This window comes from Anas acuta (assembly GCF_963932015.1).
Source record: "Anas acuta chromosome 2 unlocalized genomic scaffold, bAnaAcu1.1 SUPER_2_unloc_1, whole genome shotgun sequence".
Taxonomy (NCBI): Eukaryota; Metazoa; Chordata; class Aves; order Anseriformes; family Anatidae; genus Anas; species Anas acuta.
Window position 1 is genome coordinate 557790 of NW_027075980.1, and position 18082 is coordinate 575871.

The 18082-nt window shown below is 68.5% G+C and overlaps 2 protein-coding genes across 2 annotated transcripts in view; one reads left to right on the forward strand and one right to left on the reverse strand.

Annotated features, from left to right (window-relative positions):
* Positions 1 to 426: 426 nt before the first annotated feature.
* Positions 427 to 18082, reverse strand: part of BOP1 (BOP1 ribosomal biogenesis factor) — a 39048-nt gene continuing 21392 nt past the window's right edge. The window contains exons 4-12 of the mRNA XM_068668200.1: positions 4183 to 4337; positions 3989 to 4106; positions 3798 to 3899; positions 3341 to 3553; positions 2750 to 2911; positions 2346 to 2426; positions 2168 to 2237; positions 1013 to 1145; positions 427 to 796 (exon numbers count right to left, since the gene is read on the reverse strand). Of these exons, the coding sequence (XP_068524301.1) occupies positions 538 to 796; positions 1013 to 1145; positions 2168 to 2237; positions 2346 to 2426; positions 2750 to 2911; positions 3341 to 3553; positions 3798 to 3899; positions 3989 to 4106; positions 4183 to 4337 (1293 nt within the window). The 3' untranslated portion in view covers positions 427 to 537. The remainder of the gene's footprint in view (positions 797 to 1012; positions 1146 to 2167; positions 2238 to 2345; positions 2427 to 2749; positions 2912 to 3340; positions 3554 to 3797; positions 3900 to 3988; positions 4107 to 4182; positions 4338 to 18082) is intronic.
* Positions 8167 to 17146, forward strand: SCX (scleraxis bHLH transcription factor). The gene is made up of 2 exons (XM_068668202.1): positions 8167 to 10994; positions 16974 to 17146. The coding sequence occupies exons 1-2, from the start codon at positions 10473 to 10475 to the stop codon at positions 17010 to 17012; spliced, it is 561 nt and encodes a 186-aa protein (XP_068524303.1). The 5' UTR covers positions 8167 to 10472; the 3' UTR covers positions 17013 to 17146.

Sequence of the window (18082 nt, forward strand, 5' to 3'; positions counted from 1 at the left end):
CCCCGCGGGGCTGGGGCTCACCGCAGCAGCTGGTAGGGCCTGGTGGAGAGGTCCAGGTCGAACCAGGCCAGTTTGCTGTCATAGCTGCCGCAGATGATGTTGTCACCTGTGAGAGAGAGAGGGGACATTGTGGGGGTCACCAGCGAGCCCCACCAGCACCCAGAGCCCTGCCCCGCACCCCGATCAGCCTGGGGGTGCTCCATCCCACCCCACTCCCCCGTACCTCCGGGGTGGATGGCCATGCTGGACACCCACTTGCAGTTGGCCATCAGCTTCTTGGTGAGCTCCTGCTTGAGCAGGTTGTAGACGCGGACGTAGCGCTGCGTGGCCACGAAGAAGTAGGGCCGGATGGGGTGGAAGAGCACGCACTGCACCAGCCCCTTGCTCTTGCGGAAGGGGTTTTGGCTCCAACGTTTGCTGGTCTGGTGGATCAGCACCTGCATGCTGCTGTTGTCGGACACCACGGTGGCGAAGTAGTCGCCCTTGCCGTGCCACGTCACCTGCTTGAGGGCCTGCGGGGAGCAGGGTGGGAGATGCTCACGGATCAGGCTCATGTGGGCTGCTGCCCACCTCCCCACAGCCCCTGCCCACCCCCCCAAACCCCCCCGGCCCTGCCTTGCTGTGCTGCATGGCCAGCCGGATGCCTTTGCTGTGCTCCTCGACGGTGGCCGTGCGCCACTGCACGGGCTGCACCCGCTCCTCCTCGGGGGGCGTGTAGGACTCCAGCACCTGGTCGGTGGCCCCGTAGAGCAGCTTGTCCCCGAGGCAGGGGTTCACCAGCAGCACCGACTGCTCCCTGTGGGGTGGGAAGAGGGCAGGAGGGGTCAGGGCACTGCCGAGGGGAGGAAAACCCTCTGCAAGCCCTGCACGGTCACGGCACGGCCCCGGCACAGGGTCAGGGCCGTGGGGAGGGTGGTGGAGGAGGCTGTAAGCCCCCAGACCCTGCTGCAGGGCAGCAAGGAGCTCCGGGACAGGACCCCAACCCCCCCCCGGCTCCAGCTGGGGCACTCACACGCAGACGGCCACCAGGCAGACGGTGGGGTTGGGGTTCCAGGCGATGCTCTTCACCACGCCGCCCACGGGGAGGGTCTTCATGCAGCGAGCCGTGCACACCTCCCAGAACCGCACCGTGCCGTCATCGGAGCCTGCGGGACACCACGGGGAGGGGGGGCTGGGTCAGGCACGGCTCCCCCAGGGGACCCCACAGTGCCACGGCTTGGCTCGGGGGGCCGGGACACATCCCCAAACCATCGAGCTCCTTCGGGGAGGAGCGCTGGCAGCGGCAGGAGGGAGGCTGCAGTGCCCCCGCGATTCCCCGGCAGCTCCAGCACCACGAAGGCAGGACGTGACCGGGGGCTGCTGCGGAGAGAACAGGCCCCCTCCCCGCTCCCCCAGCACCGCGGCTCTGCCCGTGGTCCCCTCCTGACGCGCGCAGCTCCCGGCGCAGCTGCTGTGCTGGCAGCACGCCTGGCTGGGCTCGGCACGGCTCGGCACGGCTCGGCACGGCGCGGCGCAGCCCCCGGGCAGGCTGTTCCGTGGGCAGCCGTGGCAGGAGCAGGTAGCAGCGTGCCGTGCCGTGCCGTGCCGTGCCGTGTCCCCGCAGGTCGGGTTATTTTTAACGCCTGATCTCAGCCACTTTCCCAGCCCGGGGCCAGGAATTCCACGTTGTGCAACCGACCGACACCGCGGCCACCGGGAGCTGGCAGCCTGGAAACTCCAGCGCTATAAAAAGCACATGTGCCTTTGTGGGCTGTTAAACTGCCATCTGCTCTCAATCTCCAGCCTCCGGCCGGCCGCGCAGGGCTCCGCCGTTCACTCCTCTCCCTCCAGCCTCACTTTCTCCACTGCGGAGCGGGAGGGACGCGGGCTCCAGGGTGGGGTCCCCGAGAGCGGCTGGAAAAACCCACGGAGCCTTCGGGACGCGCGCTGCTGGCCCGGGAAGCTCAGGGATGCTCCGGCCTCGTGCCCAGGGTCCCCACCCCAATCCAGCACCAGCAGAGAGGGGTGGGCTGGCTCCCTGTGGCTGGCAGCTCTGGGGAGCCCCAGCCTTTGCATACCCCAAGCCCTGCACTGTTATGGGGCAAAGCTGGGACCTGCTCCTGCACCGGGGCTGGGTACCGGTGCCTGGTTTGTGTGGGATGCCCCAGCCCGGGCAGGGAATCCTCACCTGATGCCAGCCACTGCCCGCTGGGAGAGATGCTGAGGCAGCGCACCAGGCTGGTGTGCCCACGGTAGACCTGGGGAGGGAGACAGGAGGTGGGTGAGGGTCCCACGCAGCCACACGGCACCTCTGAGGGACCTCCCGGGCACCCAGGAGACCCCTCCCCAGCTGCAGACTGATTTACCAGCGCCTGGGTGGTGGGGAAGGGCTGCAGGTCCCGTGGCTTCGGCAGCTTGGGGATCAGGTCCTCCGGGTCCACGTTGACCTGAGGGAGAGGCACCCCGTGAGACACGGCCCCACGGCACCGGGGACAGCACACGGGGGCTGCTGAGGGGCAGGAGGAGGCCGGGAAGCACAGGCTGAGGGCTTGGGGCCAGCAGGGGATCAGCCCAGCACCCTACAAGCCCTGCTGTGACCCGGCTCTGCTCCTGCAGCGCCTGCTGTGGGTAGGTGAGGGGCTTTAGGGGCAGCCCCACAGCACTGCAGCTCCTGCTCCTGGCTGGGTGGCAATGGGACAGGCACAGGAGTGTGCCGAGGCCACTCTGGGACACCTTGGGGAGGGGGTGCAGGGGTCTGAGAGGCTCTCACCCGCATTTTCCTCTGGCGCGGGCAGAGGTAGAGGTCGAGGCAGCGCTCGAAGCGCTCCTGGATGAAGCGTGGGTAGGCAGGCACTGCCCGCAGGCAGCGGTACTGCTGCGGCACGAAGTTCAGCTTCCTCTCGGCCGGCTCCTGCTGCTCCCAGGCCAGTTTCTGCCAGGGGGGAGGCGAGGCCGGGTCAGCAGCGCGGTGACGGGCGCTCCACGGCCCCCGATGCTGCCCCAGCCCCGGCGCTATCCCGTCCCCAGCCGAGCACCAAGCGTCCCCTGGCTGGTGCCCCGTGAGACACCACGACGCTCCCCGCCGCCCCAGCACCTCTCTTTCCATCTCCAGCAGAGCCCCCCCTGTTCCCAGTTGGGTTTTGCTGCCTGGTTTTCCTGTTTTTTTTTTCTGGGCTGAGCGTGTGCCAGGACGCACCCTGCACCGGGACCCCCAGCGTCCCCCTCTGGCCTGACCATGCCCAATTTTCATCCCGGTGCCCCAGCACTCCCGGCTGCCCTCCCTCAGCACATCCCTGTGGGGTCCCAACGCATCCCCATGTGCCCCCAGCCCCTTCCTCCACAGCTCCCGGCCCCCCCTTACCTCCTCCTCGCTGAGCAGGTACTCGGGCGGGGGGTTGTAGGACTCCTCGTGCCCCGGCAGCTTCATCTTGGGGGCTGGCACGTGCATCTTGTGCCGGCCCAGGATGGAGTTGGGATCCTCGTGCGCCCAGAGGTCGTAGTACGTAGGTGTGTCCTCCTTGGGCTTGCGGGGCTTGATCCAGCCCATTTTGATGGCGTGGACCAGCTTGGAGACCTGTGGGGCGGGCATGGGGTCAGCTCCAGGAGCCCCGGGACCCCGCATGCTTCAGGAAGGGGGTGTGGAATGGGAACCAGTGCCCCCGAGCACTTGGCAGGGGTGGATATGGTGTGGGAGGATACGGTGTGGGTGGATACGGTGGGGACAGGACACGTCTGGGACAGGAGAGTGGCCGCAGCCACCACCCCCAGCGCTGCTCAGAGCACGCAGAGCTCGGCCACGGAGCCGCCAGACCTCTCACCTTCTCCTTCTCGATGAGGGAGGGGATGAAGCTCCTCTTGTCCGCCGGGCGGTTGGTCACCGGGTGGATCATCACCTCGTGGCTGAAGAAATCGACGGCCGGCTGGGGACACACGGGGACGCGTGGCTGCAGCGTGCGGGACGGGCCCCGCGCCGGGCACCACGAGCACGGAGCGCGCGCGGCCACCTCACCTCGTAGGGGTCGAAGTGGACGTCCCCAAACTGCCCCTTCTGCAGCCGCTGCACCAGCTCCACCTGCTCGTCCGTCAGCTTGATGTCTGCGCCCGTCATCTTGTCCTGCACCGTGCGCCTGCGGGGAAAGGGACAGGGTGACAGCGCCCGTCCCCCGGGGGGGCTACGAGCCCGAGCACCCCGTGCCCGCTCACCAGTAGTCGGGGTTCTCCATCTTCTCCAGGAACTTGTCCAGCTCGTCCTTGTTGCGGATGGGCTTGTAGATCTTCCTGCCCTCCAGGTCGTAGCCGATGTGCGGGAAGTCCTCGTACCACTCCATGGGGATGTTGCCCACCGTGTTGCGGATGTCCTGGGGAGGGGGGCACGGAGGCAGCGTGAGGGCAGGGCAGGGGGCACGGCCTCAAGGTGTGCCAGGGGGGGCAATGAGGGAGGGCAGGATGAGCTCCTTGCCTCCCCCTCGGCCTCCCGGTCCGTGTGAGGGCACCGACGAGCAGCAGTGGGGGTCGGGTGAGTGCTCTGCTCCCAAACACCCCCCCCGAGCATCTCCCACCCAAGCAGTGCCCAGAGCTGTGCCAGGATGGAGCTTGGGCTTCCTTCCTCCATCCCAAGGAAAACCCCACCTCGCACCATGTCCCCACACGCTGCTGGTGACCACAGCAGCACGGGAGCGGGGCTGGGGGTAGAAGGAACTGGGAACCAGGGCTGGGGGAGGCCGGGAGGGCAGTGACCGAGCCCCAAAACTGCAGCGGGACGAGGGGCACCAGCCGGAGAGACCCCGGTGCCGTGCCCGGAGCTGCGCCTGGTTATGGGATGTGCAGCACTTGGGATGAGGGATGCAGGCGTCGAGACCAGCACCTCCCGTGCTCGTTTACTGCAGCGGGGTTTAAAAAGCTGCCTCGGGGTGCTGCGGGGGCTGCAGCCCGGCCTCAGGCTGCCGGGCGCGCGGGGCAGGGGCTGCGGGCGGTCAGCGGCGCGGCTGAGCGCATTCCTGCGTCCGATCCCGCAGACAGCAGCACGCCTCACGCCTCACATTTTCCGACGGCCGGGGCCAGGCCGGCTCCCCCTGCACACGCACGCACCCGGCCGCTGCCGTTCCTGGCTGCCTGCAGCGGGAGCAGGAGGCTGCCCCCCGCGCACCGGGGGCTTCGCTCCTCCCGGCCCCTCTCCGGCCTCCGGGGTCCGCACGTGGCCGTGGGTCCCAGCTCTGGGGCAGGAGCAGCCCCCGGAGCCCCGTGGATAATCTGGAACCGTGGGCACGTTTTGGGGGGCCGCTGAGCCCCGCATCTGTCCCCAGAGCTGGCAGGGATGAGCTGCACCGGTCCCCATCGCCAGCCCCCATGGGGACATGGCCACAAGGATGAGCTGGCACCGAGCACCCACAGCAGACCCTGGGAGGGCTCCGTGCAGCCATACGAGGGCAGGATGAGGCCCCCCCGGCACCAGACCCGCTCCTCACCTGCCCCAGCCACGTCCTCCCCTTCGGGGCTCGTGGGGTCGGGCGCGGAGCGAGGTCCCCCGGCCTCTCCCCGGCAGCCCTCGCGTTACAAAACGCAGAGACCCCGTCCCCAATTACAGACACACAGGGAGGAGGTGTGAACGTGACCTGTGCCCCCCCACACCCCGCAGTCAGGGGTCACCCTCACCCCGCGGCACCATCTGGTCCCCATAAACACTTGCAAAGCTGCACGGAGCCTCCACGGAAAGGCGCCAGGAGCCCCGAGAAGGCAGAGCCGGGGGGAGCCCCCCGGGCCACAGCGGGACCCATCCATCACTCTCCGAGCTCACGTCAGCGCAGGATGTGCACAGCCCCCGTGGGGAACAGGCCAGGAACTTCCCCATCCACATCGGGGACACGGCTGGGACCGTGGGGCTTCCCGGACCAACCCCACAGACCCCCGGTGTCTGGGCTCCCCTGGGGCACCGCTCGCTGCTGGTGCGGACACACGGACACTGGGACACCTCTGGGAGCCTCAAGGCACGGTCAGTTTAAGGAAAGGTGCTCTCCAAGAGTCCTCAGGGTGCTCCAGGCTCTGCAGCCACCTGCCCGTGGGTGTCCCCACGCTCAGTCACGGCTCAGTTGGGTGCAGAAGTCCCAAACTGGCAGCAGGAAGGTTGGGGACGTTCCCGCAGCGCCACACACGTGGCACTGAGCCGGGCAGGGGCTCCCCAGGACGGGACAAACTGGGCAGGGGACGCAGCAGCCCCGGTGATGCCGCCTGCAGTCACTGATCCCGGAGCCGTGGGGGCTCTGCTGGGGCTGCGCAGCTCGAGGTGCATTTGGCAGCAGAGTGAGGGGGGGCACTAAAGGATCTGCGCCCCACAAGCACCAACAGGTAGCCGGGTGCAGGGGCAGGGATGCAGAATCCCCCCGCGGGCTCCTCCTCTCCTCCACGCACACCCTCTCCAGCTCCACCTGCCCCGGGAACGCCGTGCAGGGGAGCAGCTGCAGCCACGCAGTGGGCGTAGGGGCAGGGGTGGGTTTTTAGCCGGGCTGCTGCCGTGCCTGGAGCCTGGAAGCCCAGACTGGGCGTCTCTTCCCGAAGGCCAGCTCCAGCTCCGCCAGGAGCTGCGGACTTGACGCAGGAATCCCTGGGCGAAGCTCTTGCCAGGAGGACAAACAGGATCACATCAGGCCTGGAACATTTTCCCCTCCAACACGAGCCCCAGGGTCCCGTGTGTGCGCAGGCAGAGCTGGCCCCGACGGCTGCCAGGGCGCGCGGTGCCCAACCTGGCACTGCCCCGGGCTGCGCCTCCGGCACGGCTGGGACAGGAGGGGCTCAGCACCTCCAGGACACCCCACGGGCTCACCCCGAGCTATGTGCCTGGCACAGACACCCCAAGGACCGTGGGGAGGCCCAGCGCGGTGCCCCCAGCTCTGGCTGTCCTCCAGCAGGACCCCCAAATCCCACAAAACCCCCGAGAGGAGCAGACCCCGAGTGCTGACGGTGCCACAAAACCCCGCAGGGACGCACAGCGCCCGGGCTGCCCCACGGGGCAGCTTGCTCCACGTCCCCCCAGCCCTGCGGCGGGGAGGAAGGCGAAAATTCCTCGCAGCCAGAGCTTCCAGCGGTGCGGAGCAGCCCGGTAGCCGCGGCCCCGTCCCTCCCCCTCGCTCCCCTCCCACCCACCCGCTGCCCCCCGTGTCGTTAACACATCGCCTCCGGCGAGCCGCGTCCCGCGAGCGAGCGCGGGGGAGTCTGGAGCCCCGGCGCGAGGGACTGCCGTCACTCAGCCTCACGTCTGGAAGTTGTTCTTGGATGGGCCCTGGGCATTCCTAGACGCACATTCCTGGCAGCTGGAGAGCGGCGTAGGAAAGATTCTTTTCTTGAAAATATCCGGTCCACGTGGAGGAGAAAGGGGACGGGGCAAGCGCAGCCATCAGCCCCGGTGCGCCCTCCGTGCCCTGCAGTGGTGGGCAGGTGCTGGTGGGCTGGGGGCTGTGGGGGGCACAGGAGGAGCCCCCGTGACCCACAGGTGGCCATGATGCAGCACCCAGAGGGGCTGGAGGCCGCTCTGCACCCAAACAGGCTGCCCACGGGGTCCTCGGGGGTCCAGCACGGGCACAGGGCCCCTCTGCAGGCTCAGGGGGCTGCAGGACAGGGGCACCCCAAGGACCCCCTCCTGTACGGGCTGTGGGGCTGCTCAGGGGAGCTGGGCAGCGTCCTGGGGGCTGGCAGACTGGGGAGGGCTTAGAAAAAACCCGGCTGCCCCCAGCCCAGCGCCAGGGTCCGGGGAGCAGAGGGGAGGCTGCGGGTGCTGGGGGCGTCATGGGGTGGATGAGCCAAACTCCCCGGTGACCAAATTGTGGCAGGGGCTGGGGGGCAGCGGGGGGGGGGGTTCAGGCCCCTTGGCTGTGCCGTGCAGCCGCGGATTCCCTGGGAGAAGGCGCCTGCACCTCGCTCTGCCCCCCGGCCAGCGCGGGGACACGGTGCCCAAAGCGGGACGTGATGGGAGCTGCGGGAAGCCAGGAGGCAACAGCACCAAAAACCTCCGAATATTTAAAGCCGGGACCTTGGGCCAGCCTCGGGGCTGGTGCCCTGGCCACAGCCCAGCACCGAGCGTCACCTGCAGCCAGGGCTGCTGCCGCCCTGCCCTGCGTGGGCTGGAGGGCTGCAGCCTCTCCTCCCCCTTCTTCTCCTCCCCTCCTTCCTCCTCCTCCTTCCCCTCCTCCTGCCCGGAGCTGGGCCGCGGGGATCCGGACGTGCTTCTCACCAGGAAGGACAGCGCAGGGAGAGAGCCGGGGGACCGCGCTTGGATGGAAGGTGCTGGAGAAAAACGGGCTCGTTAGCGGAGCTAAACGAAAGCAGATGCCTCCAGGAGCCCGGGCTTCCAAAGCACACACACGGGGAGCGCGCGGCGCCGTGGAAGGGGATGACAGTGGCTGGGATTCCAGGAGCTGCTGGGGCCGCTGATGAGCTGCAAAGGTGCAAAATTGCTCGGAGAGACGAGACCCCGTGGGGGGCTGCTGCTGGGGAGCACCCCCGGGTGGGGGGCGCGCTGCCCACCGCCGCCACGGAGGGGACTCCACAGCAGGCGGCTCGGAGCCGCTTTTAGCAGCAGCACAGCTCACACACGAGGGGTGCTGGGGGCTCGCACACGAGGTGTGCTGGGGGCTCGCACACGAGGTGTGCTGGGGGCTGAGCACTGCAGGGTCTCCCCCCGTCCCTGCTGTCCCCGGGGTCTGTGGAGCTGTTTGGGATTTCCCGTCCCCTCCTCGCTCACCGCAGGTGTCCCCGCTGCGCAGCGCCGCAAGGTGACAGCGCCCAGGGGCACCCGTCCTGCTGCAGTCCCCCTGTGTCCCCCCCCCAGCAGGGATGGGTGGCGGAGCTGTCCCCAGGTCCCTGCTGTGACCACGGGTCCCTGGCAGCACCTGAAAGGGGCCGGGGCCGAGCAGCGCAGCTCCAGGCTGCCCGGCACGGCCCCACACGGGACCAGGACAGCGGTGCCACATGGGGACAGCGGTGCCATGCGGGGACAGCGGTGCCACATGGGGACAGGGAGGTCTGCCAGCCACAAACACCGTGCCCCCCACTCTCCCAGTCCATTTTACGAGGTTACGGAGCCCCCTGCCAACCCACGGGCACAGCACTGCCTGCCCCAGCCCCCAGGACCCTGGGTGTGGGATCCCAGCAGCCTTGGGGCACCTCCGTGTCTCCAAACCCGCGATCTGTGCCATAAAATCAGGCGGCTCCGGGGCTGCACCAAACCTGCCCAAAACCATCACTGAGCCAAGAGCCCCGCGGAGCACAAACCGGAGGCTGGGGGTCCCCCAAGCCCCCACGCTCACCGTTACGCACCGCAGAGCCCTGGGTTCCTTTGGTCACGGTTTGGGGAGCCCGGGCTGCCCCACGGGGGTGGCAGGCGATGCCTGGCCCTGCTCGATGCCCCGCTGCGTGCCCCCAGGGGCTGGTGGAGCTGTTGGTGTGTACGGGACGAGTGCAGGAGGGGAGCAGGGGCAGGGTGCAAGGTCCAGGGGAAGCAGGTGCTGGTGTTATAGGATCAGCAGGGCCCGTGAGGTTACGGGGACAGGACCGGGCACCACGCCTGGATGTGTCTGCCCAGCCCATAGGGGGCTGGAGATGGCTGGGGGGGCAATGAGAGCCCCCGGCTGTGCCAGGAGGGAGCTGCTGCCCCGGCCGGGGCGGTGCTGGCAGCCCCTGCAGGGTTAATCCCCCCCCCCCAGCCCCATTAGCAGCGGTAGGATGGATTTAGCCAGGCTGTGGGGAACGGGGGGGGGGCGAGCCCTGGGGTGGGCTCTACCTGCAGGGACTGATCCTGACCCGCAGCCCCCCAAATCCGGCCACCTCCCGGGCACGGCAGCTCCTGCACCCCACCGATGTGGGGCTCAGCACCCCCCACGCACCGCAGCGGGCAGGGTCCCCAGGACCCCCCGGGGGGGGACCCGCACCCAGCAGCACCGTGCCCACCCACAGCCCCCCCGTGCTGGGCCAGCAGGTGAACGGCAACAAGTGCTTCGAGCCGGCTGCCGGGGGGGGCTGCAGCCACCCCCATCTGCGGGCAGGACCCCATGGAGCCCGGAAAGGTTGAGCCCCCCCCCCGGGACGGGTCGAGATGGGCTGGGGGTGAGCTCAGGTAGGCGTGAGCCTGCGGCTGGGAGCGAGCGGGGCTGCTGCACGGAGGAGGGGCCTGGCTGACCACTGCTGCTGCTATAAAACTCCCCGCTCCTGCCACGCTCGGCGCCTTAAGATGCACATGTGTCGGCGGGGGGAGCGGCAGCGCTGCCTCTGAGCAGCCCCCAGCCCCGTGGCGCACGGCGAGCGCTGGCGGGGAGCCGGGATTCGGGGCCCCCCCCCCCCCTTTCTTTGCCGCGGCGCCTCCCAGCCCGAGCCCTCCCGGGGCCCCCCGAGCCGAGAGCCGGGGCCGCAGCATGCGCCAGCGGAGCTGAGGCCGCCCGCAGCAGGAGGAGGTCGGCGGCGGTCCCCAGGAGGCTCCCCGGTGCCCCTCGCGGCGCGCGCGGCGCACCATGTCCTTTGCCATGCTGCGCTCGGCCCCCAGCCGCTACCTGTACCCCGAGATCAGCATGCTGTCGGAGGACGAGGAGAACGGCAGCGAGAGCTCGGGCTCGGACGAGAAGCCCTACCACCACCTGGACGCCGACGGCTACGGGCTGAAGGCCGGCAAGCGGAGGAGCGGCAAGAAGCCCGGGCGGCTCAGCAGGGAGCCCCGGCAGCGGCACACGGCCAACGCGCGGGAGCGTGACCGCACCAACAGCGTCAACACCGCCTTCACCGCCCTCCGCACGCTCATCCCCACCGAGCCGGCCGACAGGAAGCTCTCCAAGATCGAGACCTTGAGACTGGCCTCCAGCTACATCTCCCACCTGGGCAACGTGCTGCTGGTGGGGGAGGCGTGCGGGGACGGGCAGCCGTGCCACACCACCCCGGCCTTCTACCACCACGGCGGCGGCAGCCCCCCCGCGCGCGACACCGAGAACTCCCAGCCCAAACAGATCTGCACTTTCTGCCTCAGCAACCAGAGGAAGCTGGTGAGTGGCGTTTGGCCGGAGGGGGGGTTTTGGGGAACGCCGGGGGAGCCGTGAGGGAGAGGGGGACGGGACGGCTCCGGGAGCTGCGTCGGAGAGCGCGCCGGAGCCCAAAAGCCAGGCACGGCAAACACGGTGCCTCCCTCTGGCACCTCCAGGTTGGCACCCGAGCACCAGCAGCTGCCTCCAAATGCTGCGTGCCAAAAGGTGAAGGGACAGGAGATGGGGAAAGCCTCTGCAGGTGAGATTTTAGGAGCTGGAAATCAGAGGCACAGGGAAAGGCACCCCTTTCCCTCTCGGCACCTCTGCTCCAGCAGAGCGCAGGCAGCAGGCGCAGAGGCGAAGCGAGGTGGTGGTGGGGCTGGCCACGGCTCTCGGCCCCTCGGTGCCGGTGGCCAGAGCCCTGCGTCCACTGCCAGAGCAGGGCCTGGGTCCTGGGGGCTGTGCCGGGTGCCCAGGGGGGCCGCAGGGATGTGGGGAGCCCCACCGAGCACCCCAGAGGGACGAGCACTCCGGAACCAGCTCGCCACGGGCACCGGGGGGTGTCTCCGGGTGAGTGGGAGCCGTAGGGCCCCGGCCAGCCCCGTTCCCCAGGGGCTCCTCCACTTCCCCGTGGCCCTAGGGGCGCATTGTGCCCCCGGTGCCCCTGCGGGCAGCGCGGCCTCGTGCCAGGACCGACCCCAAGCACAGGCTGCCAGCCTGGCACCAGCGTGGCCACGGGGGCTGCGGTGGGCAGGGAGCGAGGGGTGGGCGCAGCCCTGCTCAGCTCGGGGCTCTCCGAGCTCACAAAGCCCACGGGGAGAGGGTCTCGGGAAGCAGGGGAGGGGGCAGAGCCTGCGCTGAGCCCTCGCTGCTGGGATTTAAAAACCTCTCAGCACCCAGCACGTCGCAGACGGTCTCTGGCAGGGCAGAGGTGAGCGGGGGGAGCCGAGGCAGAGGCGGGGGCCCGGCGGCCCGAGCCGTGCGTGCACGCTCCCGTCTGAACCCGCTTAACCCCGGTGAGTAACGTCCCGAGCAGGGAGCCGTCTTTGCGGAGGATTCAAGGCTCATTAAGCGCGAAGCAGTGGCGGCGGAACCAGCCACGAGCAGGCTCCAGCAGCTCGAGTGTTTCAGAGCAGGAAAACCCCAAACCCCGTTAATCCTCCTCGCGCGTCCTTTCCAACTCACCCGCGCGGGAGATTGACCCGGGACCCGCAGGCAGGAGGAAGGCCACGAGGAGCCCTGATCTCTGCCAGGATTTACACCGACAACCCCTGGGCCATCCCAGAGGAGCAGATGAGCTCTTCCCTCTTGGGCCGCGGGCACCTCGCGCTTCCCCTGCCCTTGGTTTTCCCGAGCATCCACCTCTTCCCATGGGGAGGACGCAACCCGCGGGCTGCGCGGTGCCCTCGATGAGCAGCAGGAGCTGCAGGTGGGGAAGCTCCTGCAGGGCCAAAATGCCAAAATTCCCCACCGCCAGCTCCAATCCTGCTCGGAAACCTCCGGTACCAGCTCCAAAGACCGAGCGCCCTCCGTTTCTCTCGCTGCCGTTGCCACTTTGGCACCAGCTCCGGTAAATCCCCAAAGCTGCCGCTTCTGCACCCGCTCCTGGCACAGGCTCCTGCACGGGGGCAAACCCCGGGGCTGCTCCGTGCCAAGGTGCAGGGGAAGGACAAAACGGTGCAGGAGCCCCAGGCCCAGGCGGCCGCCTCCCTTCTGGGTAACCCTCCCCGAGAGCAGGCACCCAGGGGATGAGATCCTTGGGTTTGGGTACGAATCGGGCAGGTTTGGGGTCTGCACGGGCCCTGCCTACGCATTCAGCCTGCGCTTGAGGTGTTGCAGGCAGGTAACGACCCGGTGGGTTTTATTGCGTGCTAAAGGAATAAAACCAAACCGCCTGTTATCAGGAAGGCATTCTGACAAGCGGCGAGGAAATGAAAGCCATCTCCTCTGGAGCTGCGAACACGGCGCAGCCGCACCTCCCAGCCCCTCGCCCCGGCTCTCGGCAGCCGCTGGCCCCCCGTGGCACCACTCGCACCCAAAACCGTGCCAGCACCCATGGGTGCCAGCTCCAGCCTTTCATCCAGCACCCGCACCTTGGTGCGAGGGGGCTCCGGCACCCGCAGCTCCGAGCCCCCTGCCCGTTTGGGGCCGGGTGCCCAGGTCCGAGCTCCCTGTCCGTCCCCCCCCAGCAGCGCTCCCTTTTCCACCCTCCCTTGTGCTTACGTGTCCGGGTGCCGCCTCAACCAGCGCGACCGCACGCCACGGAGCCTGCCTGGCTCTGGCTCTCCAGTTTGCCACAGAAAGGGCTTTTTAGGGCAACCTTCATTTTTAGGGCCCCTTCATGGGGCTCCAAAACAAGTCCTGCCATGATACCACCCTGTGGAGCCCCTCTGCCACCAGTTGTCCCGAAATGCTTGGAGACCACCGTGCCGTGCCGTGCCGTGCCGTGCCGTGCCGTGCCATGCCGTGCCATGCCGTGCCATGCTGCCCTCCCCAAGCCAGCCAGCAGTGGCAGACACCTTGGCACGCATTGTGCTCCTGCATCTGACTCACCACCGCGTCCTCCTCCCCAAAAGGCCCCGCGCCTGCCCGGCTCCCAGCCCTCCCCGCTGCCCTGTGCCATCCCCATCCCGAGCCTGCAGGAGCCCCGTGGTGAGGGGTGCCAGGACAGGGGCTCGGGTGGGCTGTTGGGGCACCCCAAGGGACATGGGGACAGGACGCTTTCCGTGGCAGGACGCTTTCTGCAGGCTCCTCTGCGCTGGGTCTTTGCCTCGTCCCAGTCTTGCCGGCAGCGCGGCGCCACGGCGGGCACGGGGCTCGCCTGGATTGACGCTGCGTGACTCAGCCCAGCCTCCTGCCCTGCCATCCTGACGCCTTCCCTCAGGGATTTTTCCCTGCCTGGCCGAAACCACCGCCATCTCCCTGGAGAGAGCCTCCCCAAAAATACACAGGGCTCCACTGCTGGCCGGAGAATGGCCGGGCTCTGCTGAGGGGCTGCCCAGGAGGGCGGCTGCTGGGTTTTGGGCCAGTCCCGGCCCTAACCAAAAGGCCAAAAACTGTGTGGGGTTGGGGCTGTGAAGGTCAGGGTGTGAGCAGGAGAGAGGCGAAGCCATTTGGGTAGGGGCAGCGCGTCTGCCACGTGTGCGTGGTGCTGCAGGCAGGTGGCAGGGACGTGAGGGGACGGTCCCTCATCGCCAGGGACCTGTGACCCTGCGAGCAGGGGGTCCTGGCTCCCCTCAGGAGGACGGGGTGCTGCGTGAGAGCTGGCTCCTCACCACCCAGCCCCTGGGCTTCCCCCGGGGTTCTTCTGGGGGTGCTGTCCCCTCCGGGACACGCGGCGCTGGGGGGGAACCGTGGCTGCGTCTCCTCCAGGGAGCGCCTCGGGTGGAGGGGCTGCTGGACACAGCCACGGTGTGGGGCAGCCCGGGCTGGGGGGAGGACCGGAGCCAGTCCAGCACAAAAAACCCACGTCCAAGCACGGCCTCCTGCTCAAAAAAGTTGAGGGACGAGGCCCCTCGTGGTGCTCTGCATGCCCGCAGCCCTCGCAAGCGCACGGCGCCGCTGCCTGCGTGGCGCGGAGCTGTCACCGCGGGGACCGAGGGGCAGGAAAATGTGGGGAGGGGGCACGGGGCAGAGCTGCACGGCTCCCCCAGCTCAGTGCCAGCACCGCAGGCTGGTAAAGGAACAAGGGACACGTCCCCAGCATCGGCCACGCTGACTCCTGGAGAGGGAGCACGTGCTGGCAAGGGAGCAAATTGGGGAGGGGGCACTGAGAGCAGTGACTGGGACTGGCCCCAAGCACTCCAAAGGGGCCACGGGGCTCAGGATGAGCCTGACCCAGGACAGCTGAGCCTCCCCGATCCCGCTGGGGTGGGGACATGGTGGTGCTGGTGGCACTGCCCTGCCAGCCTGCAGGGCTGTCCCTCGTCCCCAGGACGGCCGCCCTGCGCCGGGGGTGTCCGGAGCACCGGGAACGGGAGGACCGGGGGTCTTCCTCTGTCCCAGGATGGGACCTTGGGAAGCACGAGGTTGGGGGGCTGCCTGCGGGGACCCTGGGGACTGGCGGGGGGCCCTGCCAGCGTGGCTGGTGTCACCGTGCCCAGCGGCACAGCTGAGGCCAGCAGAGGCCGGAGGCCAAGCCCCGGGGAGGCAGCGCAGGAGCTCGGCGGCACCAGGGGGGGCGAGGACACCAGGGGACCAGGACACATCCCAGGGGGGTTGCTAAGCAGAGCGTGGGTGAGCTGCCAAAATGCTGAGACCCAGGTCACCGGGGGCTGCACCGCTCCGGCCCCTGAGCCACGGGTTCGTGACTCAGCTCCCGGTGAGGGATCCGCAGCCTGAGTCAGGGCTGGGATGGGGATGGAAGGAGCGAGGCGATGGCTCTGGGCAGAGCCTGCTGACCCCACAGCCCCCGCCTGACATCGCTGCTGCAGTAAAACCCCTCCTGCAGCTCCCTGCTCTGTGCTGAGCGAGGATTTGGGGCAGTGAGGATGGACAGAGCCAAGACGCACCGGGTGCCACCGGGACACCAACCCGGCTGTGCCGTACCCAGCACCCAAAACACTCAGGGCAGCGCTTCCAGAGCCTGGGGCAGAGCCCAGCCCCGTGCCCTGCTCCCCCCGCGGTATCTCCGAGATGTGCCGGCTCCGCAGCCCTGTAATTTACTGTTCCTGCTGCACTTAATGGCAGCGGAAAGGCAAGGTGATAGGGGAAAAAATATGAGGCGGGATTTTCCGAATCCCCATTTCCTCTCCAGACAGCACAAGAACTCCTGGGGCCTGAACATCTGGGAAATTTAATTTTACCATTTCTGAGCTGAACTCCCCTTCCCCTCCCCTCCCCACCCCCGGTAACAAAGGAAGAGTCAGAGCAGGGGCCGCACGTGCAGCCAGGGGGGGGGGGAGGCTGCACCGCCGACACGCCGCGGCACCGAGACACCCACGGCACCGAGAGGGGCACGGCCACAGCTCCCGGGCCCCCAGACCCCGGTGGCCACGAGTCCCGGCAAACTGGGGACGGGAAGCACCAGCCCTGCCTGCGCCCACCTGCCCGGGGGGTGCCGGTGGCACTGTGCGTGGGGGCAGTGGTGGTGCTGGGGGCGGTTTGTGGTGGGGTTGGTGGTGCTGGTGGTACTGGTGGTGGTGATACTGGTGGTGCTGGTGCTGGTTTGTGGTGTGGTTGGTGGTGCTGGTGGTGGCAGTGGTGATAGTGGTGGTGCTGGTGGTGGTGATAGTGGTGGTGCTGGTGGTGGTGGTGCTGGTGGTGGTGGTGCTGGTGGTGGCAGTGGTGATACTGGTGGTGCTGGTGGTGGTGATACTGGTGGTGGTGGTGGTGGTGATAGTGGTGGTGCTGGTGGTGGTGGTGCTGGTGGTGGAAGTGGTGATACTGGTGGTGGTGCTGGTGGTGGTGGTACAGGTGGTGCTGGTTTGTGCTGTGGTGGCAGTGATGATGCTGGTGGTACCGGTGGTACTGGTACCAGTGGTTGTACTGGTGGAACTGGTGGTGGTGTGGGGCTGCTCTGGTGCTGGGGAGGCTCACGGCCCGGCCACCACCGCGGGGCTGCCCGGGGGGGCTGCTGCTAACAGCAAATTTGCTGCGGGCTGTGGACGGTGACACGGGGATGGGGACAGGGACAGGTCGGTGCTTTTGGCACCTCGGCAGCGCCGCTCCTGGTCCCGGGTGCAGGGATTGGGACCGGAGCCCTTGGTGAGGGTGGGGGCTTCTGTCCTGGGGGGGCTTCAGGGGAGAGCAGGAGCAGGGTGGCACAGCCCGGTGTCCCCGGGGTGCCAGCAGCAGTGGGGGCACCTGCGGGAACAGGACCCCCCCCGGCTCCTGGGACACGTGGGGGGCAAAAATTCGGAAGAGCCGGTGCGGAGCTGCTGCCAGGCACCGGCACGGGGGGGGGGGAGCGAGAGGCTCCCGGCCGCCGCCAGCGCTGGCAAAGCTCCCGGCCCCAGGTGTGTTTTCTTAACTCGGCCTTCGCCCCCCCTCTCTCTGCAGAGTAAAGACCGAGACAGGAAGACGGCGATTCGGAGCTAGATGATCCCCCCCCCGCCCCCCCAAAACCTCTTCAGGAAGGACGACACGGAGGAGCAGAAGGAGGAAGGATGGAAAAGCCACACACACCAAACCACAGCCACGGAGCCACGGACACTACTCCCGCCTTCGCCCTGCTGCCGGGGGTCACCCAAGGGACCTCGCCCCGAGCGCACGCTGCCGGAGGGGGGGCCACCGACGGGAGGTGGCCAGGACGCGGCAGGACTCGGAGCAGCGCCAGCCGCGGGGACCCCCCTGGCGCTCCCTGGACCGGGGGGTCCCGGCCCCAGCCCCCCGCGGGTGCCCGGGGGAGCCGGTGCCTGGACGTGCCCCCCCCGCTCGGACGGAGCAGCGCCGGGGGAAGGCGCCGCCGGGCCCGTCCCGCTCCCCTCGTCCCCTCCAGCTTTGAGCCACGCCATCCCCTGAACTCTGAGTGCTGGGGGGCTGCGTTTGTTGAGTTTAATCAATACATGCTGGTGTTTCATGTCATTGATATGATAATATAAAGCCTGAGCAGCTCGTATAATTAAAAGTGAGTACGGTTCAGCCCGCGGGCAGCAGCCTCCTTCCTTCCAGACCCCAATTTCGCCCTCACCGCGCTCGCCCGCTGCAAGCGACGGAGCCGCGCTCGAGCTCCGTCCCCCCGATTCCCGCAGGGGGGCCCGGGGCGAGCACCGACCCCCTGTGCCACGCCGGAGCCCAGCTGGAGGAGCAGGTAAAAGGCAGGGGCTCTGCAAACCAGATGCTGCAGCTGAGCCGGGCTTCCTGGGGAAATAAATTACAGGCGGCGCAGCGAGCTCAGCGCCGGGCTGCGCTCCCCCAGGCAGGGCTTGCTCGGAGATTTGCTGGGCCCCTGGCTGCAGGGCAATGAAATGCCCTGAATTTCCCTCCTAACCTCACCAAAACGGCGGCTCGAGGCTATAAAGCGTGCGGGATGGAGCCAGGCTGAGCCCCTGCTGGGGGCTGAGCCCGGTGCCTGCGGGGCTGGGGCGCGGGGACCCGCGGGACGAGGCGCGGAGCAACGCCGGAGGCGAGGGCGAAGCCCTGAGACTGGGATGGGGATGTTGGGGGAC

Coding starts and splice junctions, on each gene's coding strand:
- SCX (XM_068668202.1), top strand. CDS start 10,473: ATGTCCTTTGCCATGCTGCGCTCGGCCCCCAGCCGCTACCTGTACCCC. Junction 10,995..16,973: donor TCAGCAACCAGAGGAAGCTG/GTGAGTGGCGTT, acceptor CTCTCTCTGCAG/AGTAAAGACCGAGACAGGAA.